This window comes from Doryrhamphus excisus, chromosome 2 (assembly GCF_030265055.1).
Source record: "Doryrhamphus excisus isolate RoL2022-K1 chromosome 2, RoL_Dexc_1.0, whole genome shotgun sequence".
NCBI classification, from domain to species: Eukaryota; Metazoa; Chordata; class Actinopteri; order Syngnathiformes; family Syngnathidae; genus Doryrhamphus; species Doryrhamphus excisus.
In genome coordinates, this window is record NC_080467.1 from 30,195,355 (window position 1) to 30,222,334 (window position 26,980).

The 26,980-nt window shown below is 43.2% G+C and overlaps 1 protein-coding gene across 8 annotated transcripts in view; it reads right to left on the minus strand.

The window, feature by feature from the left end:
* Window positions 1-26,779, minus strand: part of arhgef6 (Rac/Cdc42 guanine nucleotide exchange factor (GEF) 6) — a 49,598-nt gene extending 22,819 nt beyond the window's left edge. Inside the window, exons 1-21 of one of the 8 annotated variants that reach the window (XM_058053121.1) lie at window positions 26,413-26,777; window positions 25,598-25,681; window positions 22,875-22,959; window positions 20,352-20,467; window positions 20,054-20,279; window positions 19,926-19,978; window positions 19,621-19,715; window positions 19,363-19,458; window positions 19,095-19,217; window positions 15,880-16,018; window positions 12,353-12,412; window positions 12,067-12,213; window positions 10,937-11,023; window positions 9,329-9,410; window positions 9,095-9,210; window positions 8,834-9,013; window positions 7,652-7,672; window positions 5,617-5,713; window positions 3,379-3,465; window positions 2,663-2,762; window positions 1,703-1,757 (exon numbers count right to left, since the gene is read on the minus strand). In XM_058053121.1, the coding sequence (XP_057909104.1) occupies window positions 1,703-1,757; window positions 2,663-2,762; window positions 3,379-3,465; window positions 5,617-5,713; window positions 7,652-7,672; window positions 8,834-9,013; window positions 9,095-9,210; window positions 9,329-9,410; window positions 10,937-11,023; window positions 12,067-12,213; window positions 12,353-12,412; window positions 15,880-16,018; window positions 19,095-19,217; window positions 19,363-19,458; window positions 19,621-19,715; window positions 19,926-19,978; window positions 20,054-20,279; window positions 20,352-20,467; window positions 22,875-22,959; window positions 25,598-25,681; window positions 26,413-26,577 (2,214 nt within the window). In that variant the 5' untranslated portion in view covers window positions 26,578-26,777. Of the gene's footprint in view, window positions 1-1,702; window positions 1,758-2,662; window positions 2,763-3,378; window positions 3,466-5,616; window positions 5,714-7,651; window positions 7,673-8,833; window positions 9,014-9,094; window positions 9,211-9,328; window positions 9,411-10,936; window positions 11,024-12,066; window positions 12,214-12,352; window positions 12,413-15,879; window positions 16,019-19,094; window positions 19,218-19,362; window positions 19,459-19,620; window positions 19,716-19,925; window positions 19,979-20,053; window positions 20,280-20,351; window positions 20,468-22,874; window positions 22,960-24,972; window positions 25,536-25,597; window positions 25,682-26,412 lie in introns of those variants that run through there. The other 7 variants (XM_058053129.1, XM_058053155.1, XM_058053165.1 and 4 more) reach the window with 7 other exon arrangements.
* Between the last annotated feature and the right edge of the window lie 201 nt (window positions 26,780-26,980).

Sequence of the window (26,980 nt, forward strand, 5' to 3'; positions counted from 1 at the left end):
ATAAACAATATTAGAAAAATGCTAACATAGCGTACGTAATAGCACAGTGATTGCTATCATTTATAGAGATAAACAATATTAGAAAAATGCTAACATAGTGTACGTAATAGCAGTGATTGCTATCATTTAAGGAGATAAACAATATTAGAAAAATGCTAACATAGTGTACGTAATAGCAGTGATTGCTATCATTTAAGGAGATAAACAATATTAGAAAAATGCTAACATAGTGTATGTAATAGCAGTGATTGCTATCATTTAAGGAGATAAACAATATTGGAAAAATGCTAACATAGTGTACGTAATAGCACAGTGATTGCTATCATTTATAGAGATAAACAATATTAGAAAAATGCTAACATAGTGTACGTAATAGCACAGTGATTGCTATCATTTATAGAGATAAACAATATTAGAAAAATGCTAACATAGTGTACGTAATAGCACAGTGATTGCTATCATTTATAGAGATAAACAATATTAGAAAAATGCTAACATAGTGTACGTAATAGCACAGTGATTGCTATCATTTATAGAGATAAACAATATTAGAAAAATGCTAACATAGTGTACGTAATAGCACAGTGATTGCTATCATTTATGGAGATAAACAATATTAGAAAAATGCTAACATAGTGTACGTAATAGCAGTGATTGCTATCATTTAAGGAGATAAACAATATTAGAAACATGCTAACATAGCGTACGTAATAGCACAGTGATTGCTATCATTTATAGAGATAAACAATATTAGAAAAATGCTAACAGTGTACGTAATAGCACAGTGATAGCTATCATTTATAGAGATAAACAATATTAGAAACATGCTAACATAGTGTACGTAATAGCACAGTGATTGCTATCATTTATAGAGATAAACAATATTGGAAAAATGCTAACAGTGTACGTAATAGCACAGTGATTGCTATCATTTATAGAGATAAACAATATTAGAAACATGCTAACATAGTGTACGTAATAGCACAGTGATTGCTATCATTTAAGGAGATAAACAATATTAGAAAAATGCTAACATAGTGTACGTAATAGCACAGTGATTGCTATCATTTATAGAGATAAACAATATTGGAAAAATGCTAACAGTGTACGTAATAGCACAGTGATTGCTATCATTTATAGAGATAAACAATATTAGAAACATGCTAACATAGTGTACGTAATAGCACAGTGATTGCTATCATTTATAGAGATAAACAATATTAGAAAAATGCTAACATAGTGTACGTAATAGCAGTGATTGCTATCATTTAAGGAGATAAACAATATTAGAAACATGCTAACATAGTGTACGTAATAGCAGTGATTGCTATCATTTAAGGAGATAAAAATATTAGAAACATGCTAACATAGCGTACGTAATAGCACAGTGATTGCTATCATTTATGGAGATAAACAATATTAGAAACATGCTAACATAGTGTACGTAATAGCACAGTGATTGCTATCATTTATGGAGATAAACAATATTAGAAACATGCTAACATAGTGTACGTAATAGCACAGTGATTGCTATCATTTATAGAGATAAACAATATTAGAAACATGCTAACATAGTGTACGTAATAGCACAGTGATTGCTATCATTTAAGGAGATAAACAATATTAGAAACATGCTAACATCCTGTACGTAATAGCACAGTGATTGCTATCATTTAAGGAGATAAACAATAGAATATAATACCTTTTTTAGTTCGTGAACTTCATCCTTTAAAGCGTACACCGCGTCCACCAAACTCCTGGCAGAAGACAAGAGGAAGAAGATATTTAGCACGTAGCATGTTGCTAGCTGAGCATGTTGGAGCCGTCTTGCTCAGTGGTGGGTAAAATGGGGCTGATCATTTGTGTAAAGTTGATCCAAAAAGGACTCGGCAATATTTCTTGCTGAGGAGCTGATCTGAGAAGCATGTGGATAGGCTCAAACAGAAGTAGAAGCGACGGTAGAAGTAGAATAGTTGCGCTTGATAGGTTGCCACACAATTCCAACATTTCCATGAAATACAGCTGGCATGCTGGTTTATACTTTAGAAGTCTCCTAGTTTGGTTTCATGATGTCATTTGTTTGATTTTCTGTCATTGCTTCCACGCCCCAACCGTTCCGCCCAGTGGGTGGAGGCGGGGCGGCTGGCGAGTGCACATGCAGAGTGGTGCAAACCAAGGGGCCTTTATCTATCTCACCACTAGGTGTGCACCAAAAACATGGAAATGTAAAAATAGAAATAGATGAAAATGTCCGTATCAGTCCAACATGGAAATGTAAAAATGGAAATAGATGAAAATGTCCGTATCAGTCTTGGAAGCAGGAAGCGATCAGTGTGGGCTTTCAAAGTAAATATCATGCATCCCTAAGCAGTGCAGTGGAAATAGCAGACACAAGGGGGCAAATGGACGGAAACCAACGTGGCTTTCAATAAACAGGAAGTTGATTTAAGCTGCTGGTAGTGGCCCATATCTATGTAAGTGGAAGGAAACTAACATCTTTGAAACAGACAATAAGAAAGCTTGCTCAGTGAAAACTCTGCTATTTGTCTCACTGTTGCAGTACTTATGTACGTACTGTGGTACTTGTATTGCATCTGACACTGCCACTCCAATTCAAGGTTATTGTGAGGAAGAAACATCAGCGGTGTGTTGGTGTTCTTACTTCTCCTCAATAACCGTCTGCCCGTTGCTCTTCATCTCCTCCACAATGATCTTCTCCTCCTCTGGAAGGAGCACCTGAAGCACACACTCTTTACGAACTGCTGAAAACACAAACATACAGTAGCGTTCAAACATTGACGTGTGGAGCTATCAGAGTCAGAAATGCCCCGGAGGCTGAACGTGCTCCGCCCTCACAGTCGCCGCTTTGACTCTTGAACGACTTGGACCATTTCTGCATGTTGTCTGAAAAGCGTATTTTCTGGACTATACGTCGCTCAAGGCCAAAAATGCATCATTAAGTAGAAAAAAAACATACATAAGTCGCACTGGGTTAGAAGCGGCATTTTTCGTTGGTTATTTATTTTCCAAACTAGTTGACCAAAACAGACATTCCATCATCTTGGAAGGCAAGTTCTAACAATGACAGAACAGAACAGGCTGAATAGGTGTAAGACATGCTAACCCAATGCTTATTCAGCTACACAAAAAATAAACATCAACAGAAAAGCTGTCCAGTGTTTATGTAACATAAACATTCATTTATAAGTTGCAGGAACAGCCATAAAAAGTTATGAAAAAAAAACCTAGTCCGGAAAATACAGTTGAGCTGACACCTACTGGTTGAATGGGTGTCTGACTATGATTGACAGGTCAGCTGGGATAGGCTCCATCTCTGACACTGAAGAGAAAGGATAGGCATTGCCCGCCTGTACTCACCTGTGCTGGAGGAGTGCAGGCTGGCTCCTGTGCAGTAGGCCTCAATCACTCTCAGGATCTGAGCATCCTCCTCCAGAGCCACCGTGCCTGTGCACAACGTGGTCCCTCTTTGATTGGCATAATAAACATTATTAACATTAAACATCCCCCGCCCAACCTAAAATGTTGTAATGGTGATGAGCAAATAAGCCTGTCAAAAAATGCCAGGCACCGGCGTTATAGTTTGTAGAAGATTTAGTCGCAAGGTGTGCAGAGGCTGACATCGCCATTTAGACACGTTTCTCTCTTCCATCACATCTCCAATGTTCACCAATGAATAGAAGGATCTTTACATTTATTCTCTAAGCCAGGGGTCGGCAACCTTTACTATGAAAAGAGCCATTTCACCCACTTGCCCACTAAAGAAAAATAGCCTGGAGCCGCAAAACGTTGTATGTTTAAAACAACATTGGAGGGAAAAAAAAAAGACGAGTTGGAGTACTCTTGCTAGTACTGGAGATAAACTTTTGTTTTTAAATGAGCTCTAATTTATTTTTTCAGAATTGTCAAATAACTCATTAATAATAATTAATAACTCAAATAACTCAAAGTATTACTCATTTCCCTTCATGTTAACCTGTCAGAGAGAACTGGATAGCATCCTGTCTGCTCATTCAGTCACCAGTCAGAACTCAGTCAGGATGCATTCATGGTCTCACACAAAGTTGGATTTTTGTAAACTCATAACGAAGATGTGCATTTTCACCACTCGGGTGCTTAAAAAATATTCAAGCATTGCAAAGGGAGCCGCAACAAAGAGACTGGAGAGCCACATGCGGCTCTGGAGCCGCGGGTTGCTGACCCCTGCTCTAAGCCAAAAAACCTAATGAAAGGTTATCATAAGGTCCGGTTACTCCATGCCCACAGCATTGAAAGACCATCAAACCTTGGAGCTTTTTGGAGGTGTTTGAATAGCGGCCTCTCGGTGGACATACATTCATTACCTGCCTGTGTTTAGATGTTTAGCGGACACAGAAAGGCCAAGTTCACATTCAATGGCAGCCCTTCAGTAGCCAAAGGCCATTTGAGACCATTGATCTTTCAAGTCACAAAGGATATTGTGTTCTATGCTACACTGTATGTAGAACATGGAACCTACCAAAGGGAGATGAGACTCCTGTCTTATCAGCAGTACAACGTATTTGTCACATAACTAAACAACTATACCGACATACAGGACAAAAAGCAAATACCATCAACATTTGGAGCTGAACTGCATGTGCGTGCATTAAAAACGTCCTCGCAATGCATCATGACCTTTTCCTGTGGTAGCACGTGTCTTTCTCCTTCCGCCCATGATGCACGTCTGTTGTCTGTTGTCATGGCATTCCAGTTGCTCTCAAACCTAATTCATTGGTGAGCAGCTGCATCACCGCCTCCTTCAGCCTCTCGCTCAGAACGCGTTAAGAGAGGTACAAACAAGAAGTGATGAAGCCTGCTCAAACGTAGTCTAAGACAACCTGAAAACACCTTGGGAAAGCAATGTCTACTTTCAACTTCAGCGTTGCTCATGACGACTCGGGTTGTATTATATGCAATGGGGGAAATGAATTGTCTTGAAAGAGTCCTGAATGGTCAGGTGTAGTTTGAAACCCTCTAAACCAGGGGTCGGCAACCTTTACTATGAAAAGAGCCATTTTACCCCCTCGCACACTAAAGAAAAATAAACTGGAGCCGCAAAACATATAGTATGTTTAAAACAACATTAGAGGGAATTTGGGGGTATCAAAGTAGTTCAGATAAGAAAAGACGAGTTGGAGTACTCTTGCTAGTATTGGAGATAAACGTACATAAATAAAAAACTAAATAAAAACTACTGTAAACTTACCTGATTTGTTTACTCCGGCGCAAACAAGTTCCCATGCCGCTGTTTTTAATTTAGTTTTGAGAATTGTCAAATAGCTCTGGGAAAGTATTACTTATTTTCCTTCATGTACTGAACTGAATAGCAGCCAGAACTCAGTCGGGATGCATTCATGGTCTCAGACAAAGTTGGATTTTTTAAAACTCATTACAAAAGACGTGTATTTTCCCCACTCGGGTGTTAAAAAACATTCAAGCATCGCAAAGGGAGCCACAACAAAGAGGATGAAGAGCCACATGCGGCTCTGGAGCCGCGGGTTGCTGACCCCTGCTCTAAACAAACATCAGAAGTTGGCACTACTGGAGAAGACTTCAGTAAGAGGAAGCGCGTCCTACTTTTCCTGGTGTGAACCTCATCATCAGAAGGCTTCCTCTCTTTCTTCTTGTTTCCAGGCAGGAACTTCTTCATGGGCCGTGGGCTCTTACTGGAGTCCTGGAAGAGCAGGAATACGGTCAGTCTCTTAGCGACACTACACTCCTCTGGAAAGCCAAGGCTCCAAACCAATCAAGCAAAACAAAGAACCACAAATCATTTACGCCGCGATATAAGCTTTTCCTGCAACTATTGAAACTCCAATCCTCATGACCCTAACCCTCTCACCCTGAGCCTCTAACCCTCCAACTCTAAGCCTCTGACCCCAAGCCTCTAACCATAAGATTCTAACCCTAAGCCTCTAACCTTAACCCTTTAACCCTAAGCCTCTAACCCTCGAAACCTAAGCCTCTGACCCCAAGCCTCTAACCATAAGATTCTAACCCTAAGCCTCTAACCTTAACCCTTTAACCCTAAGCCTCTAACCCTCGAAACCTAAGCCTCTGACCCCAAGCCTTTACACCCCCTAACCCTAAGATTCTAACCCCTAAGCCTCCAACTCTCCAACTCTAACCCTCCAACCCTAACCCCCTAAACTTCCAACACTGACCCTCTAAAAAAACCCTCTAAACCTCCATCCATCCATTTTCCTCCGCTTATCCGGGTCCGGGTCGCGGGGGCAGCAGTCTTAGAAGGGAAGCCCAGACTTCCCGGTCCCCGGCCACCTCCTCCAGCTCCACCGGGAGGACACCAAGGCGTTCCCAGGCCAGCTGTGAGACATAGTCCCTCCAGCGTGTCCTAGGTCTGCCCCGGGGCCTTTTCCCGGCTGGGCATGCCCGGAACACCTCCCCAGGGAGGCGTCCGGGAGGCATCCGGACTAGATGCCCGAGCCACCTCAACTGACTCCTCTCGATGTGAAGGAGAAGCGGCTCTACTCTGAGCCCCTCCCGGATGGCTGAGCTCCTCACCCTATCTCTTAGGGTGAGTCCAGCTACCCTACGGAGGAAACTCATTTCAGCCGCCTGTATCCGCGATCTCATTCTTTCGGTCATGACCCAAAGCTCATGACCATAGGTGAGGGTGGGAACAAAGATCGACCGGAAAATTGAGAGCTTTGCCCTCCGGCTCAGCTCTCTTTTCACCACGACGGTCCGGTACAGCGACCGCATTACTGCCGAGGCTGCACCTCTAAACCTCAAACTGTGTAACCCTAACCCCCAACCCTGATCCCCTATGCCCAACAGGGATTCTTACACACCACTTCCATCCAACTCAGTGCAAGCCAAATGTTTGTACAATTGTCCTCCAAAGCTGAAAAGTAAAACGCTCCGCCCATACAAAGCTGAGTCTATCCAGTCATAAACAACATGATGAGAGCGGCCTTCTTTCTCCAGCGGACTGATCCATTCAGTCCAGGCTACAACTCAATGGACATTTCTTTATATTGGCGACAAGAAAAACAGCTCCAGTTTCATTTCAGATGTGATATCTAGCAACGTCCACGCCATTCTTGACAACCACAATCTGGTCAGTTCTTCCATCAATAAGAAAAAAACGGTATTGTCATCATTCCATTTGTCCAAATAAAGGTACCTTGAGTTGGGCCAGGCATAGTTGGGCCAGGCATTCAAACCTACAAGAAACAAGAAGAAACAAGGCAGCGCTCATCATGTTTTCCATGACTGGAACTTCTGCATCAAACATGAAGTCCTCCGAGGTTATTAAACGGCTGCCCACCCTGCGCTAACCCAAACCACCCCTGAAAGTTGAATCCATTTCAGCCAAAAAGCTCACGATTCAACCTTTGACCCTCATCACTTCCTGTTTTGGCACAGCTAAGTCTTCATCTGTGTCAATCTGACGATTGGAGCTTCTGTTTTTTTTCTTATCAGTCAAACGAGGAACATTTGGTGCAGGAAACCAAGAAAGTAGCAGCCATGCAAGTTTGAACAGGAAACCTCAACACACACACACGGACACACGCTGACAAAAAAGCGCACACACACACACACACACACACACACACTGACACAGAAGCAGACAGAAATCTAACCTTACCTTCATGATATAAGACATCCTCTACAGACAACAAAAGGTGGAGAAAGAGAAGAAAAGGTGCGTGAAAATATGAGAGGGATGTGATGGAGATCAGATCAAATCATGTATATATATATGTGTATATATATATATATATATATATATATAATATCACTTTGCAGGAGAAGATAAGAATCTCGCTGTACTGCAGTGGAGTCAAATCATGCAAGTAGTTACATGCAAGAGGAGGTCAGGGTGTACACATGGAAAAAGAGGAGCCAAACTTAAGATCATGAAGAAACCCATCAATGGTCACTATATTAGGTACACCTGCGGAATCTAATGAGCGTCAATACACTAACGGTGCAGCTAAAGGAAAAGTGCACCTTTTTTCGGCCTTCTGGAGATCGAAAAAGAGGTAAAAAGAGGCAGCTAAGAATGCCTGCAACGGGACACACCTATTCCCCCTCCATTAAGTGCCAACGACGCTCCATTTCCATCATGTCGACTGCACAGGAAGCACATTGTTATTCTTATTCTGAACATCGTTACGCTCAGGCTACTCAGCACACGCTGGCTCCCAATGCCTCAGGCCGCTCCGCTGGCTCAAGGTAACGCCACATATGGTAGCTTTTGGTTCCGGAGGCTAGGTGCAGAGTTTTTCTGTGTTGCTATGGGAAATGAATGCGCCCAGGAAGTACGACATGTTAGCATCAATGTAGCTGTTACTACACGCTCACAGCAGGGATAGAAAACCTTGCTGGAGCTTTTTGGAGCTCTTTGAATAGCCACCTTGCTAGGCCCCATGGGGTGTCCCACGACGTGCATCCATTAGCTGCCTCCTTTATATCTTTACAACACGCTACAACATGCTCTGTATGAAATAGCAATGTTATTAATCACTTTATACGGCCAATATCTCGATTTGATTCATACTGACATGCTGCCACCAGTAACGAGCCTGACATCACCCCAACAACTACCAACATACTGGGGCCAGGATACTACATGTCTTTACTCAAATGAAGCGGGCGCCAGGCATTATTTTCTTCACCCGTCCATTTTTTTGCGTAAGAAAAGAAAATATTCCAAAAATCTAAATTTTGGGTGGTGCCTGCATGATACTGCAGAGTACCGCTGTGAGGGTCTTGACCAACGTAGCACCGAAGGGTGGATGATTACAAGTAGAGTGGGAGCTCCTACCTCCTTGTAGCCCAGTGCAGCTGAGGGTTTGAGGGGCGGTGCTGGGCGCAGGCAGCTGAGCGACCAGGGCTTGCTGATCTTTGGCGGCTCCAGGGGCCCGCGACCGAGGCCAGCGAGGCTGCCAAGGTGAGACATATGGGGAGGGGCACCCGCCATGCTCAGAGACTTGCCCTCGATGTTCTGCATGGAATAAAAGAGGTAACACCACACCGGCTCATGCGTGGCATCCATGGGGCTTTATGGGCTTATGTGTCTGCCAACCTTTAAGATGGTGCCCGCTGGGCTGCCTCCTTTGCTAAACGGCTGCAGGTGCTCGAGCCACTCCTGCAGCTCTGAGGCGCTGCTGCAGAACACTGTGACGCGCTCAATCATGTTTCCTGCGTAACACACACACACATTTCCTTTAATGGCGCACAAAGGTGATGAGCGTCAAAGTAGCTTCTGGCACGGCTGCATGTGTCTCGTAGACTTTGCAGCTGTGGTTCAGATACAAACCTGTGATATCAAATGCAAAGTGTGCACTGTCTGCATCCTCTGCATGTCTTGTCATTGTGGTGCCCGTCAGCGACAGCCTTCCCTAGACAAACATAATAATGTTATGTCATGTTCACCTCTTCTTATGGGATGTCTGTGTTTTTCCTGGATGTTAATGGAACGAACCTCACCCACCCCTAACCAAACCCTACCCTAACTCAACGTAACTTGCTCTTGATACCGTAGCACCTTTAAGATATACTGTCAGTCTCGTTCCAAAACACTTACTCCCTGGTTTGCAGATGAAACTCGAAGGCTGAAACAGTTGTCAGAGAATGGAGTGCAAATGGCGTGCAACTAAACTTGGCATGGGGAGATCAAAAACAAACAGGCTCTCGCTGTGGCAAAAAAATACATTTCCCAGATGAATTGACCTTAATAAAAATAACCCTAATAAGAGCCGTTCCCCATCCTATCCAGTAATGATGCAGAGACCCGAGTCCATGCATTTGTCACGTCTCGCCTGACTACTGTAATGTACTGATTTCTGGTCTTCTGATGGCAACTTTGAAAAGCCTGTAGTTTGTACAAAACGCAAGGACGTGTAAGTTTGACCATATTTCTCCAGTACGAGCCAAGTTGCGCTGGCTCCCGGTTCATTTAAGATGCCACTTAAAGGTCCTGTTACTGGTCTAAAAAATATGACATGGGTTGGCACCTTCCCATCTGGTTGACCTAGTTCAGGGGTCAGCAACCTACGGCTCCAGAGCCGCATGTGGCTCTTCAGCCTCTTTGTTGTGGCTCCCTTTGCAATGCTCAAATATTTGTTTTAACACCCAAATGAGGAAAATATGCATCTTTGTAATTACTTTTGAAAAAAATGGGACTTTCTGTGAGACCGTATACTAGCAAGAGTACTTGATCAACTCCGCTTTTTCTCCTCTGAACTACTTTGATACCCCAAAATTCCCTCCAAATCTGGCAGTCAATCAAAATCTTGGGAGACTCGCAATTTGCTCTGGATGTGAGCATGTTGCTACACATTTCTTGCACGGGGAGAACATGCAAACTCCACACAGAGATAGCTGAGGGTGGGATTGAACTCGGGTCTCCTAGCTGTGAGGTCTGCGCGCTAATCACTCGACCGCTATGCAGCCCCTATATTCTGCTGTTAAATTATGTTTCGCGGCTCCATTCTATTTTTCTTCAGTGAGCGAGGGGGTAAAATGGCTCTTTTGATAGTAAAGGTTGCCGACCCCTGACCTAGTTGTACCCTGTGCTCCATCTAGAAACCTACGCTCACAACTCACCGGTCTTCTGACAATGGGCTCTAGAGATTTTTCTATTGGGGCTCCAACACTGTGGACTAGAGCTGCTACCTCAGGAGAAATGTTCACGTACCGACTCAAGACTGATTTTTACACTTTACACAGCCTTTAGTTCATAGTACTCCCGGCCTGTTTGACTGCCAGTAACCCAACCCTAACCTCAATCAAACCTAACCCAATGTACCCCAACCCCGCCCTTATCCATCCTACACTAACCTAACTCAAAGGACCCCAACCCTAACCCACCCAAAGCTAACCCTCACTCCCATTGCAATCAAGGTTCAGTCAGGTGATGACTTGCCTGATAAATGAAGCCACTCATCCGTGGACTGGTGGACAGCATCACTAGAATGTTGGGGAAAAGCATCAAGTAGCGCTCGTCTTTGTCCTGAAAGAAGCCCATCAGTGTTATTGAATCTATTCACAGTCCCCGTGTCGCTGGATGCGTGTTCTACAAAAGCAAATACCCACCTGGGTCTATAATTAATAAAATTAAAAACGGCATTAGCCATTGTGGCTGTAGGCAACCTCCTGATACTGTTTTCTTTTAAATAACTCCACAAGATGGCAAGTAGCTGCACTTGATGTGTACTGGGTAGTCCAGAAGCTTTATCTACCTCTGCATGTACTTGAAATTGTTGTTACTCGTGTGAAACTCGTGTTTACCCCTGCCTTAACGTTAGCATTCAACACCGGCTTTACTACTATTACAACAATGGCTCCGGTGTTGTGTTGTGCAACATACGTACTTGTTAATAAATACCCATGTGGTCCAAAAGGGCGACATTTTCCTTTCTCATGCACTCCAAATCAGTATTACATTTTAAAAAATGTAATGCCTGTGCGCTAACCACTAAAACGCCGTGCAGCCATGACTTTGTGTTGTATTATATCGACATCGTAAATAAACGATTCATATGAGGAACATCCAGTTTAGGGCTTCAAAACAAAAAGGATGTGGGGAAATATGCTCTGAAGGTTTCTACTGACTGTCAGTGTCAATTCCTGCATCTTTCAACTGGTCTGGAGTGGATGATGAGTTTGGAAATGTAGGAAATGACAGCCTCTGCCCAATTACAGATTAGGTCAATAAAGTAACATGTAGTGTTCTTTTGACCATCATATGTTTATCTTGCCATTTTCATGCAACATAAGGTGAACGTAATCTCCAATGCTAATGCTAATTAGCCTTTTGTGTGTGAAAGGAAAGAGAAAGAGCCGATTTGGCATACTGCTTGGAGAGTCGGTGGCACTGAATCTTCTTCCAAGCCCCGCCCCCCAATCAGTCAGTCAAAGCCCTACATAGAAAAGCCACAAGAAAAGAGAAGTCTGTCTTTCATGGGGGGGGGTGTCTACATAACCACAAACCCCTTTGGAGGTCCATAGTGAAGCCACATCTCAACGTGGCTTGGCCGTGGGACCTTGGCTCACCTCGCTGGAGGCATTCCTCACGTGGACCTGGGACATGTAGACCACATGACCCAGGCTCTTCATGCTGTCCCCTTCCCAGCCGCGTACCGGTTCCGACAAAATCTGGAGCTCCAGGTTCTTGCGCTTTCGCAGGTCCTGGCTCTGCATCTAGAGCAAAAAGTATCATCCGATCATGCATGAACGTCTGAGCATCCACTTGAAATGCCAAAATATTCTTGACTTGTCATGTGAATGTTGCTGTTCTCCGTACAAATAGAAAGACTTCAGAAGAGGGAACCACACTTACCATTAAGCTCCTGAATGCTGCCGTGGCCCTTACGATGTCAGGGAAGTCTGGGTGAGCTTCCTGTGGAGAGCACATGAACACAAAGCAAAGAGCTCAGCATTCGATACACAATCACACTATTTCCATCTTCTCCAGGCGGGCTAAGCCAATCGTCATGTGGGGACATGGATAAAAATAAAACACTCGCAATTATGAGAGCACCTGAACACCTCATGCACAAGACTTTATCTTTATTTGACAGGAGCCAATCATGAGCTGCGTATGAAAAAAGCTTGTCCAGCATGGCAAATGGCAGGTCTGACTCACTGTGTCATCTTGGATAAAAGGCTAAAATCGTCACACATCAACTTAACACTCAAAGGTATAGCTCAGAAATATCTATTCTATATAGAGTATGAAGACACGTAGGATGATGACGTATCTATTTATGAAGACACGTAGGATGATGACGTATCTATTTATGAAGACACGTAGTATGATGACGTATCTATTTATGAAGACACGTAGTATGATGACGTATCTATTTATGAAGACACGTAGTATGATGACATATCTATTTATGAAGACACGTAGTATGATGACGTATCTATTTATGAAGACACGTAGTATGATGACGTATCTATTTATGAAGACACGTAGTATGATGACGTATCTATTTATGAAGACACGTAGGATGATGACGTATCTATTTATGAAGACACGTCGTATGATGACGTATCTATTTATGAAGACACGTAGTATGATGACGTATCTATGTATGAAGACACGTAGTATGATGACGTATCTATGTATGAAGACACGTAGTATGATGACGTATCTATGTATGAAGACACGTAGTATGATGACGTATCTATGTATGAAGACACGTAGTATGATGACGTATCTATTTATGAAGACACGTAGTATGATGACGTATCTATTTATGAAGACACGTAGTATGATGACGTATCTATTTATGAAGACACGTAGTATGATGACGTATCTATTTATGAAGACACGTAGTATGATGACGTATCTATTTATGAAGACACGTAGTATGATGACGTATCTATTTATGAAGACACGTAGGATGATGACGTATCTATTTATGAAGACACGTAGGATGATGACGTATCTATTTATGAAGACACGTAGTATGATGACGTATCTATTTATGAAGACACGTAGTATGATGACGTATCTATTTATGAAGACACGTAGTATGATGACGTATCTATTTATGAAGACACGTAGTATGATGACGTATCTATTTATGAAGACACGTAGTATGATGACGTATCTATTTATGAAGACACATAGTATGATGACGTATCTATTTATGAAGACACGTAGTATGATGACGTATCTATTTATGAAGACACGTAGTATGATGACGTATCTATTTATGAAGACACGTAGTATGATGACGTATCTATTTATGAAGACACGTAGTATGATGACGTATCTATTTATGAAGACACGTAGTATGATGACGTATCTATTTATGAAGACACGTAGTATGATGACGTATCTATTTATGAAGACACGTAGTATGATGACGTATCTATTTATGAAGACACGTAGTATGATGACGTATCTATTTATGAAGACACGTAGTATGATGACGTATCTATTTATGAAGACACGTAGTATGATGACGTATCTATTTATGAAGACACGTAGTATGATGACGTATCTATTTATGAAGACACGTAGTATGATGACGTATCTATTTATGAAGACACGTAGTATGATGACGTATCTATTTATGAAGACACGTAGTATGATGACGTATCTATTTATGAAGACACGTAGTATGACGACGTATCTATTTATGAAGACACGTAGTATGACGACGTATCTATTTATGAAGACACGTAGTATGACGACGTATCTATTTATGAAGACACGTAGTATGACGACGTATCTATTTATGAAGACACGTAGGATGATGACGTATCTATTTATGAAGACACGTAGGATGATGACGTATCTATTTATGAAGACACGTAGTATGATGACGTATCTATTTATGAAGACACGTAGTATGATGACGTATCTATTTATGAAGACACGTAGTATGATGACGTATCTATTTATGAAGGATGATGACGTATCTATTTATGAAGACACGTAGTATGATGACGTATCTATTTATGAAGACACGTAGGATGATGACGTATCTATTTATGAAGACACGTAGTATGATGACGTATCTATTTATGAAGACACGTAGTATGATGACATATCTATTTATGAAGACACGTAGGATGATGACATATCTATTTATGAAGACACGTAGTATGATGACGTATCTATTTATGAAGACACGTAGTATGATGACGTATCTATTTATGAAGACACGTAGGATGATGACGTATCTATTTATGAAGACACGTAGGATGATGACGTATCTATTTATGAAGACACGTAGTATGATGACGTATCTATTTATGAAGACACGTAGTATGATGACGTATCTATTTATGAAGACACGTAGTATGATGACGTATCTATTTATGAAGACACGTAGTATGATGACGTATCTATTTATGAATACACGTAGTATGATGACGTATCTATTTATGAATACACGTAGTATGATGACGTATCTATTTATGAAGACACGTAGTATGATGACGTATCTATTTATGAAGACACGTAGTATGATGACGTATCTATTTATGAATACACGTAGTATGATGACGTATCTATTTATGAATACACGTAGTATGATGACGTATCTATTTATGAAGACACGTAGTATGATGACGTATCTATTTATGAAGACACGTAGTATGATGACGTATCTATTTATGAAGACACGTAATATGATGATGTATCTATTTATGAAGACACGTAGTATGATGACGTATCTATTTATGAAGACACGTAGTATGATGACGTATCTATTTATGAAGACACGTAGTATGATGACGTATCTATTTATGAAGACACGTAGTATGATGACGTATCTATTTATGAAGACACGTAGTATGATGACGTATCTATTTATGAAGACACGTAGTATGATGATGTATCTATTTATGAAGACACGTAGTATGATGACGTATCTATTTATGAAGACACGTAGTATGATGACGTATCTATTTATGAAGACACGTAGTATGATGATGTATCTATGTATGAAGACACGTAGTATGATGACGTATCTATTTATGAAGACACGTAGTATGATGATGTATCTATTTATGAAGACACGTAGTATGATGACGTATCTATTTATGAAGACACGTAGTATGATGATGTATCTATTTATGAAGACACGTAGTATGATGACGTATCTATTTATGAAGACACGTAGTATGATGACGTACTGTATCCGTCATTGCCCATGTCATAGATGATCAAAAGTCAGCATGATGGAGTTGGTAGAAAATGAAACAATCCATGATGTTGAATATTTCAGATGGATGAAGATAAAAGGTGTAAGCAGGAACAGGGGGGGGGGCATAATGGGGCAAGGGGCATTCTGCAGTCAAACGTTTGGGAAGCAGGGAGCAAGGTCTTCCATACATGGCGCATACCTCCACGTGTCTCTCCAGCTCTTGCAGCAGGGTAGGGTACTTGTCCAGCCTGATGAAGGGCTTGCTGAGGCTGGTGGTCAGCGTCAGGATGCCTGGAGAGCTGGCTCCTTGGCTCTCCATGAACTTGTCAAGGTCCTCACTGGTAACATGGATAAAAATGTCTTCAATGTCTGTTTTAACCGTCAGAAGTCTACCTAGAGCCCAATAGCTAATATATATATATACATACATACATATTTCATGTTACAATAAAGACTGATGATGCGGGTCAGAAGCTGAAAAGGTTTGGAAATTTCAAAACCCACAACATTTAACACCACTGATGTTTCTGTTATACGCTAGGGTTTCCCAAACTCACATTGAGGCCCAGAGTGGGTGACTGGTCATGGGGGGATCAGAATGAAACACTGTCCGTCAGTCTTTTAGTGTATTGGCTATTTTATTCATTTTGTTGTGTTGTTTATCATTACTTCACGTACACACCATATCTCCAATGTGGCTCTTCAGTAGAAACTTGGGGTGCTCTGATCGATCACGGGTAACATAGTACGACATTTGCTTGTACACATGTGTAACACAGTACAACACATGTGTAGCCTAGTAAGTACAACATATGCCACAGCATCAACGACACAGCCGTAGAAGTTGTGAACACAACCAAGTACTTGGGGGTGCATATCACGGACAACCTCGGCTGGTCACTCCACACCTCCGCTCTGGCGAAGAAGGCACAGCAGCGACTGCACTTCCTGCGGCGGATGAGAAGAGCCTCCCTCTCCCCTCCTATCCTTACCACCTTCTACAGAGGGACCATCGAGAGCCTGCTGAACAAACTGCATCTCCGTCTGGTCTGGGAGCTGCAAGGCCTCGGACTGGACGTTACTGCAGAGAGTGGTGAGGACAGCGGAGAAGATCATCGGGACCCGGCTCCCCCCCATTAAGGACATAGCAAACAGCCGGTGTGTATCTAGAGCCCATCGGATCTGCTCTGACCCCACACACCCCCAGCATGGACTGTTCTCTCGCCTGGCATCGGGGAGAAGGCTCTGCAGCATCCGCTGTAGGACGACCAGGTTCAGAGACAGCTACTTCCCCCTGGCCATCAGACTGCTCATTGCCAAATAAGCCCCTCTACCTTTACTTACATTATTATTCTTTATTTAAATTATTTAAATTATTTGGGCAATTTACTGTTCACGCTGCACTTTACATTATGTTGTTCATATTTGGTGTCTATTCTATCTATTTATTCTCCACATTATTATTATTATTATTATTACTTATCTTCTTTTGTGTCTGTTATTATATGGGAGCCAGGCAACGACATTTCGTTGGCAATTTCACTACTGTGTTTTTGTGCAATGACAATAAAGGGAGTCTATCTATCTAGGTCAGGGGTCGGCAACCTTTACTATGAAAAGAGCCATTTCACCCACTTGCCCACTAAAGAAAAATAGCCTGGAGCCGCAAAACGTTGTATGTTTAAAACAACATTGGAGGGGAAAAAAAAGACGAGTTGGAGTACTCTTGCTAGTACTGGAGATAAACTTTTGTTTTTAAATGAGCTCTAATTTATTTTTTAGAATCGTCAAATAACTCATTAATAATAATTAATAACTCAAATAACTCAAAGTATTACTCATTTCCCTTCATGTTAACCTGTCAGAGAGAACTGGATAGCATCCTGTCTGCTCATTCAGTCACCAGTCAGAACTCAGTCAGGATGCATTCATGGTCTCACACAAAGTTGGATTTTTGTAAACTCATAACAAAGACGTGCATTTTCACCACACGGGTGCTAAAAAATATTCAAGCATTGCAAAGGGAGCCGCAACAAAGAGGCTGGAGAGCCACATGCGGCTCTGGAGCCGCGGGTTGCTGACCCCTGATCTAGGTGTACATCCTCTGCCATGTATCAGGCCAGCATTAGGTGAGCGCTCAGTAACATTGAGCAATCAAGTGGTGTCTTGCAAAGCAAATGTATTCTATAATGGCGGCACAACCACACTGCGCATATCCTGTCAACACGCAGCTTCCTGTGTGACGGCGTGGGCATCACGCTATAGGACAGTGTTTTTCAACCTTTTAGAGCAGGGGTCGGGAACCTTTTTGGCTAAGAGAGCCATGAAGGCCAGATATTTTAAAATGTGTATCTGTGAGAGCCATATACATTTTGAATGCAATAAAATGTGTGCATTTTTATGTAAGACCAACAGTTTTAGATATAATGGGCTCTAATTACGTAGACCAGGCACACTACCCCACGCCAAGGGGGTGTGGCCAGCACACTTTCGTGAGCAGCGCAGTGTCTAATAATAAATCAAATACTTGTTGCCATTAATACAACTTCTGCTGCTGCATAATTTTGCACCATACTCAGTATATTTCATTCTTTTGGCCATCTTCGTCAGAAGGCTTGGTTCTGCAGCTTTAGCTAGGTGACTATTTGACTAAAGGAGGAAAGTTTATATTTACATGTTGACATCTCAATGACCGAGGTAGACTACCGCATTACCCAGTAATAATCAAGTTTTGGTGTTTGACCTGGAAAATATCATCAGGAAAGATGGATATGGTCGGCCATATTGCAGTAGAATATAGATGGACGAATTAAAATGCATAAGAAAGTTTTGATTTTTAATATTATTTTTAACAGTCATTTCTGTGATGTTTACTTTAAAATGTTAGCAAACATACATTTTTATTGTGGTAAGAAATGCTCGAGAGCCAGATACAGTCATCAAAAGAGCCCTACCTGGCTCCCGAGCCATAGGTTCCCTACCTCTGTTTTAGAGCCACAGCACGTTTTTGCATTGGAAAAATTTTGCGGCAGACCACTAACCAAAAATGTTCCAAAATATCACCACAACCTCTCACGTGCATCACTAAGTCTCCTGGAGGAACGAGCCAATCAGCAACCCGTTGCCACATGGACAGGTATTATATTGCTCTGCAGGCCTTTGCACCACAGACACTCGACAATGACATCATATTTGTAGAAAATGATGAATAAATGTTCATGTGAAAAAAAGTGGTTGAGAGTCACTGCTAGAGGAGGTACAGTATGCCGTATTGATGTCAGCCTGACACCCAGTGGCGTTAAGACTACCTGCAACTAGGCACAAGCGCTCCTGTTCGCTCTCGTGCAGCACACTCGGCCCCTGGCGAAATGTCACGGCATCCGCTGTTCCTGGTCTGCTGCCGTGTGTGCTTACCTGTGGTCGGTGAGGATGCAGACGGCCGACGGGTGGCTGGAGCAGTAGGACAAGTAGAGAGACTTGATCTGACACATCGCATTCAGGTAGCATCCTGCCAGCCGCTGTTGACCCTCCGGGACTCTGGTGACAAAGTCAAGTTCAGGTCATATCCGAGACCTGCATCCCCCTTCTTCCTCTCTCAAGAATGAAAGCATGGATTGCATAATACTGTTGGTTATCCAGCTGGTGGTGTAAACCCGCTGCATGAATATCCAGCCACACTTACTTTGTACATTCCTCCAAAGAGGCACACAAGCCCTGTTGGAAGGTGAGGATGTCCTCCAGGTTTCCACACAGGGTGGCGCAGTCTGCACTGCTCAGCCTGCAAAAGCAATAACCAAGCCAAGGTTCCATGGCAATAGAGTTGCACGTGTGTAGATGGAGTTAGAAAAGACACAATTAACACCCCTACTTGTTCACCCCGGCCTTCCATAGGCCGTCGACATGCCCGTGATTATCATCACGTTGGAAAAAGCTCTCTTACTTGTCGCTGGCATGTAAAGGTCGCAGGTAACAAGTCAGCAGCGTTTGCACTTCTTTGACAAACTCTCGCTCGTACTCCAAGATGTCCTGCACCACCTGCAAGACGCACAGGATCTCTTTGCAAGCGTCACATGAAATACAAGCACCAAAGCAAAGAAGACCTTCATGATCGGAAATATCAGGCGAGCATCATGACATTCTCTTAGTGATGAAAGGACAAGAAGACACCAAGAAGTGCAGTTGTTCCACCTGGTAGGCGGGAAAAAAGGACATATCCAGTGGTACGCCAATAAAAAGACAACTCACCACGCTATAGTAGCTTTTGGTCAGCTGGGCTCCTTTAGGAGACACTGCTTTGTCTAGAGGAGGCAATAAAGATCAGAACATCTTCCAGTCCAACAGCAGTCTTGTCTTTGGCTTTTCTATCGACTCACCGCAGGACTTGACCTCACGCACGTAGTTGCTGGGGAACCATCCCGTCTTCCCACTGAGAGTACCCTCCCACCACCCGCCTTCCTCCTGCCGCGTCACAGCGATGACGTCCCCTTTGTTGAAGGACAGCTCGTCCTCGTTGTTCTGCTTGAAGTTGAAGCGGGCCTTCACCACCAGCTGGCCACCACTACCCCCAACACCGCCGCCTCCGCCGTTCTCAGACATCTCCTGGAAGATGGGATTTCTGCTTCAAGCATTGTGGAGCCTGATGCCGTAATAAGGAGAGGAGGTGGAGCATACCGCTGGTTTGGACTGTCGCCGCAGAGAGCCTTTGGATTTGGCACAGGAGGTCGCGTGTGAGGACAGGCTAAGGGATTGGGTGCTGGGATGTGGACATGACCTCTCTGCAGCACTGTCTGTCGACACAATACGCCGACGCTTTCAGTCTTTGTTGCAAAATGAGCATTCATTCGTCTTAGCACCTTAGCCGCTGCATTTCTTTGATTCGTTAGGGTTAGCACCTTAGCCGCTGCATTTCTTTGATTCGTTAGGGTTAGCACCTTAGCCACTAGACATTCTGTATTCCTTTGATTCATTAGGGTTAGCACCTTAGCCGCTGCATTTATTTGATTCGTTAGGGTTAGCACCTTAGCCGCTGTATTTCTTTGATTCATTAGGGTTAGCACCTTAGCCACTAGACATTCTGTATTTCTTTGATTCATTAAGGTTAGCACCTTAGCCGCTGCATTTCTTTGATTCATTAGGGTTAGCACCTTAGCCACTAGACATTCTGTATTTATTTGATTCATTAGGGTTAGCACCTTAGCCGCTGCATTTATTTGATTCGTTAGGGTTAGCACCTTAGCCGCTGCATTTATTTGATTCGTTAGGGTTAGCACCTTAGCCGCTGTATTTCTTTGATTCATTAGGGTTAGCACCTTAGCCGCTGCATTTCTTTGATTCGTTAGGGTTAGCACTTTAGCCGCTGCATTTATTTGATTCGTTAGGGTTAGCACCTTAGCCACTAGACATTCTGTATTTCTTTGATTCGTTAGGGTTAGCACCTTAGCCACTAGACATTCTGTATTTCTTTGATTCATTAAGGTTAGCACCTTAGCCGCTGCATTTCTTTGATTCGTTAGGGTTAGCACCTTAGCCGCTGTATTTCTTTGATTCATTAGGGTTAGCACCTTAGCCGCTGCATTTCTTTGATTCGTTAGGGTTAGCACCTTAGCCGCTGCATTTATTTGATTCGTTAGGGTTAGCACCTTAGCCGCTGTATTTCTTTGATTCATTAGGGTTAGCACCTTAGCCGCTGCATTTCTTTGATTCGTTAGGGTTAGCACCTTAGCCGCTGCATTTATTTGATTCGTTAGGGTTAGCACTTTAGCCGCTGCATTTATTTGATTCGTTAGGGTTAGCACCTTAGCCACTAGACATTTTGTATTCCTTTGATTCATTAGGGTTAGCACCTTAGCCGCTGCATTTCTTTGATTGGTTAGGGTTAGCACCTTAGCCGCTGCATTTCTTTGATTCGTTAGGGTTAGCACCTTAGCCGCTGCATTTCTTTGATTCATTAGGGTTAGCACCTTAGCCACTAGACATTCTGTATTTCTTTGATTCATTAAGGTTAGCACCTTAGCCACTAGACATTCTGTATTTCTTTGATTCATTGAGGTTAGCACCTTAGCCACTAGACATTCTGTATTTCTTTGATTCATTAAGGTTAGCACCTTAGCCGCTGCATTTCTTTGATTCATTAGGGTTAGCACCTTAGCCGCTGCATTTCTTTGATTCATTAGGGTTAGCACCCTAGCCGCTGGACATTCTGCATTATCTAGCTGTGCCTTGCACACATTCCCATCAAGCAAGCTTTCACACAGCATCTGGCAACATACACAACACTTGTGCGAGGAGAGTCAGGTGCTTTCTTTAGAGTAGTCAGTGTACAGCTGGGATAGAAGTATAGAAAAAAAGACAACACAGCAGTTATTTTCTGAATAGCTGGCAAAAGGGAGCAGCAAAGTGATGGCGTCTGGCCTACATGCACGAGTGCTTCTGGCACTGGCAGAGCTGCGGTTCACTGAGGAAAAGATGAATTCACGCATGAACTGTGACATTTACGAGCAGAACATGTCTTGAAGTGTGCAAAACTTCAGTGTGCAGCTCACAACGATGAGTTGGTCTATATCAGGTCTATATCAGGTCTATATCAGGTCTATATCAGGTCTATATCAGGTCTATATCAGGTCTATATCAGGTCAGCAAGACTATAAAAAATGTGAAACAGGTCTTCATCACAAGACTCCATGAAAAGGACTGAATATTTTACATTTTAACTGAATAAAACAGCACAAACGTTGCACAAAAATTGAGACTATTTGACCAGAGACTATTTGAGTTTTGAGTGAGGAGGTGGTTTCATGTTGCCCTCATCGAAAGGCAGCTCCCCAGTGCAGTCCCAGACCACCAGGCAGCCACCCCGCGCCGGATATCTCTCACGGTATTTGCTTGGGACAATACCGGCCGAGTGTGGAGTCCTTTCAAGTCTCTGCTGCTATACAAGCTGTACATGGACTACTCCAAGTATGATGCTATGCTGGCTCTCGTCACATACTGTACTCCAACTTTGTGCTTGAGGACGGAAAGTCAACAAAAAAGTCAGCGTGGCCGTGATGGCTTTTTTCTTTGACAATGACACAGCCCCCATGAATAATTGATTCAATGTGGAAAAACTGCTGGAGCGATCAATGCTGTGGAATCACCGCAGCCCCCTTTGCTCGGCAGAGTGGGAAGGTCAGGGAAGGATGGTGCAGCTCTTACCTTGTGTGGCAAAGTTGACGGCCAGCAACGTGGTCAGGACTTTGCCAAAATTCTGTCCGCTGTACAAACACTCAGGCTCAAACCCCTGCAGAAAACATCACAACCAGACAAATACGTGTCAGCGGGAGATAACGGCATGCACACATGAAAGTCACACTGATCACGATGGACATAATAAGGGTGACCTCCATCTGTGACTAAAACACCGCTCACATGCATAGAGCTCCGTGCTTTCCTTCGGCGTAGATGCTTTCACACGGCAAATAAAACATCTTCAGTATAGACGTGGAACTCTGCAGCAAGGTGACATCACATCCTCCTCATGAGCAACATGTCAGCACATTTTCTACAACGAACATCATTCCCAAGTCTAGTGTGGACGTCCAAGTACGGCAGGGGTGGGCAAACTTTTTGACTTGTGGGCCGCATTGATTTAACAACATTGACAGGGGGGCCAGACTATAATATTTTACACGTAACGGTCAATTTTTACACGTATATTTCACACACGTTTTACATGTAAAAGTGTCATGCACTTTGAAATTATTTATTTGATATAAAGTGTGTTAGAAATTAAATGTATAATAATAATAATGATTATTATTGTTATTCAATAATTATTTTTATTTAGTACTATTATTAATTAATATCATTAATATTAATTATTTTTAATTTAATATTATTATTAATTAATATTATTAATGGTAATAATTAATAATATTTTATTGATTGTATTATTAATATAATTATTATTTATTTAATATTATTGGAAAATATATATTTTTTATATTTATTATTATTATTATGTGCTTGTGTCCCTTTTTTTGTAAACAACAGACCACATCAAATAACGAAATTGATAAACCAGCTACTTCAACCATCAAAAGGTTGGCTCAAGCCATGATGCCAGGTTGTATGCTGAGTTTAAATGAAATACTTTGGAAAGAACAGGCGGGCCGTATTCAAGCACTTGGCGGGCCACATCCGTAGTTTGCCCACCCCTGAAGTACGGTATATACAGTATGTCACTGATGGCAAGTCCCAATTCTGGTATGGCGGGTGCATCCTGCATACGTAACTCAAGTATATTTTATTATTATGACTAGAAAAGCACATTTCATTCTTCATTCATTCATTTTCTACCGCTTATCCTCACAAGGGTCGCGGGGGGTGCTGGAGCCTAAGAATAGCACATTTACATAACATATTGTATTACACACATGCATCCGTCCAGATAAAGAATACCAGGTAAAAATACTACTGTCAAATCTAGATCATTAGTATTATTGGTACTGCATTGAAAGGACCCGGGCATCTTTTCCAGAAATCACATGATAAGGCAGAAATAAAAAGTTGATTAAGATGAAATCAATGGAGTGTACAGGCATGGTGCCCAAAGGTCCTGGCAGTGCTTTATATCCATCTTCTACTTCTACGTGTGCGGCAACCCAAAAGAGGTCAAACATAATCAAACAGGTCACGTGACGTATGGGTGAAGGAGGCAGCATCCCCACTTTGGCACATTTAAGAAAGTGAAGCTGAACGGTGAGCGTGTACTAGTAAGTCATGTTCCTGGGGGGGGCTGTTACTGCTACTTCCTTTTTTCCAACCTCGTGCAGAAGTGAAAACGGTAAGACTGTGGTCTTTGTGCAGTCACCGGATACACCGACTCACATGTGCGGCGATGGCGAAGGACAAAGGGAAAAGGCCTGATCACATCAGTGAGTGAAGGATGTGCCGCAGACCGGCTGGCTTCATAAGCTCTAATTATGGGTTTGGGGGGGCGTTACACGCCAGCCAGGCAACAAGGAGTATTTGGCCACTGGTACGAAGCAGATGATGTGACTCCAAAGCAGAGCAGAAAACATGATTCCAAACCATGGAAGCATTACTGTCCGGTGTGGCACGAAGCAAGGCAGAGGACACGCCCGACATCTGCTACACATTCAGCACCGCTCACAGGTTTACATCCACCAATGTAGCCTTGGATGCAGCCGGAGAGACGCTCCCAGCTGCACGGATCATGATATGCCTGAGCGGTATCAGCTACAAAGCTTAAGCCGTATCATTAAAACGATGAAATGAAAAGCAAGCTTACCTAAGGCACCGTGCGGAGAGAGTCCAAAGCAAGCCAGTCTATTCCACTTGTTGACGGACATCCACTGTCAGTAGCTCCACACACGTATTCCTTGTCATCTAAGTCCTGGAGAAACTCCTTCAACTCACTTGCCATGTTTTCACCTCCGTGTCCCCCGGAATGAATGCAGCGGATGGTTAGACTACTGCCGTCTGCTCTATCCACAGAAAACCACTTCCACATTTCACAGCCACTCTACCTCCCACTGACCAACAACTTCATGAGCCCCCGTAGGCCCAAAGAAAGATATTTCCTACTTCGCAGCTAGTCTTGAATGGAGCACGTGAGCGTCCAATCAGGTGGCTCCTAACTGCTGGCGCAGGTGTTGATATGATAGACTGTGATCTGGAAGGATTTTAGCCAAACAAGTAGCAACCCTCAGTGCAGTAAACACTCAGTGGGAAGGTTTTCTAGGTCTTTTAGACACCAATCACTTGTTTCTGCTTCTCTTCTGTCTCCGTGTCTAACCTCACTCGACACACGGCCATGCAGGGAAACACGACAAGTCCACTCGGGAGACATGCACAGGGCTACCAATGGGGCTACCAATACGGAAAGGTGGCTATATTGAGTATGTAGAACTTACCTCCACTTTCAAGGACACGCATCCTCTTAAAAACTCTCGGATGTTGCCTATGCAGTCAGCTTCGGTTCGGGGATCCAGGCAGTACTGGGAGCACAAACACACGGAATATTGCACATTTATGTGGGGACACTTTTACAACGCGTCAAATCCGACCTTGGGGTACTTTGGGTGACTCTATAGCCGTGGAAGTTCGGCAGCCGTGGCTGTTGTAATGTAAGTTTATGAAACACGGAGTCTCCCAGCGTACCCTTCGTGAAAACACCAACCGTTAATGCCGAAGTGCCAAAGGAGCGCCGACACACACAAACATCCGCTTATGTGTACGACTTTCAAAATAACATTTTGCAGTTCGCATTTTGGGATTGGAAACTGCGAGGGGATTGTTGCACTGTGAAATGGCATGATTTGTCCTTGTACGATCCGATGCTTCCGTTGCGTGGTCGAGATATGTAGGCACTATTTTCAAAGCCACCCTAGGCACTGCAAACAACGACTTCCTGTATGGTGGTTGTGGATTTCCTGTTTTGACGCCATCTTGACGAACCAAGAGGTCGAACAGGGAAAGGCTTCAAGAAGGAAGTGACGAACTCTTCCTTGTAAACTACTCTTATCCACTTTTCCATCTACATGCACGCTTTACGTGGCAAAAACACTGCATAATGTGTATAAAGTGTAAATACACTGACCACGCATGCTCCTTCCAAAGAAACTACTTCCGGATTTTGGTGGCAAGTCACGCTCGTGTCGAGAATCTGCTCTTAGTCTCTACCAGGCTGTGGATCTTTTTGCGAGAACTTTCCTCCACGATAACTCACTTTGGCGGTGAAGCCGGGCACCAGCCGCTCCACCAGCTTGCACAGGACGAGGCCATCCTTCAGGGAGACTTTCAGGAACTCCTCCGGATCGGCGATGTTTTTCTTGGGTGAGCTGAGCACCCCCAGCGATATTAACCACGTTACGGTCTGCTCCTCTGGGTTCATGGCGCCGGGTTAGGGTTAGGGTTGGGGTTAACAACCATCGCCTAAACGGCACTCATGCCGAGGTGTATGCAACTCGCAGCCCGCACTTCTGCTTCAAGTTCGGTTGCAGGCGTCAAAGGGAGGAGGGGGTGGAAAGAAGGAAGGAGGGCTGTTACGACATGCCAAAAAGTGATGATCACCCCTGCTGGCTCATAGGCAGAGCATGAGTCGCATGCACATCCGGGTACCTTCCTCACACAGCAACACGTGAGGATGCAGCAAGGGGTTCCATAGGAAGCCATGTGTGGGTGCCGGCACGGTTCGCACAATTCACACAATACTGTTGCATCAAAGCAGTTCATGACTGACGGTTAGTGCACATTTGTAGACGGTGACGTCATTTCAACTTGTTAGGATACGGAAT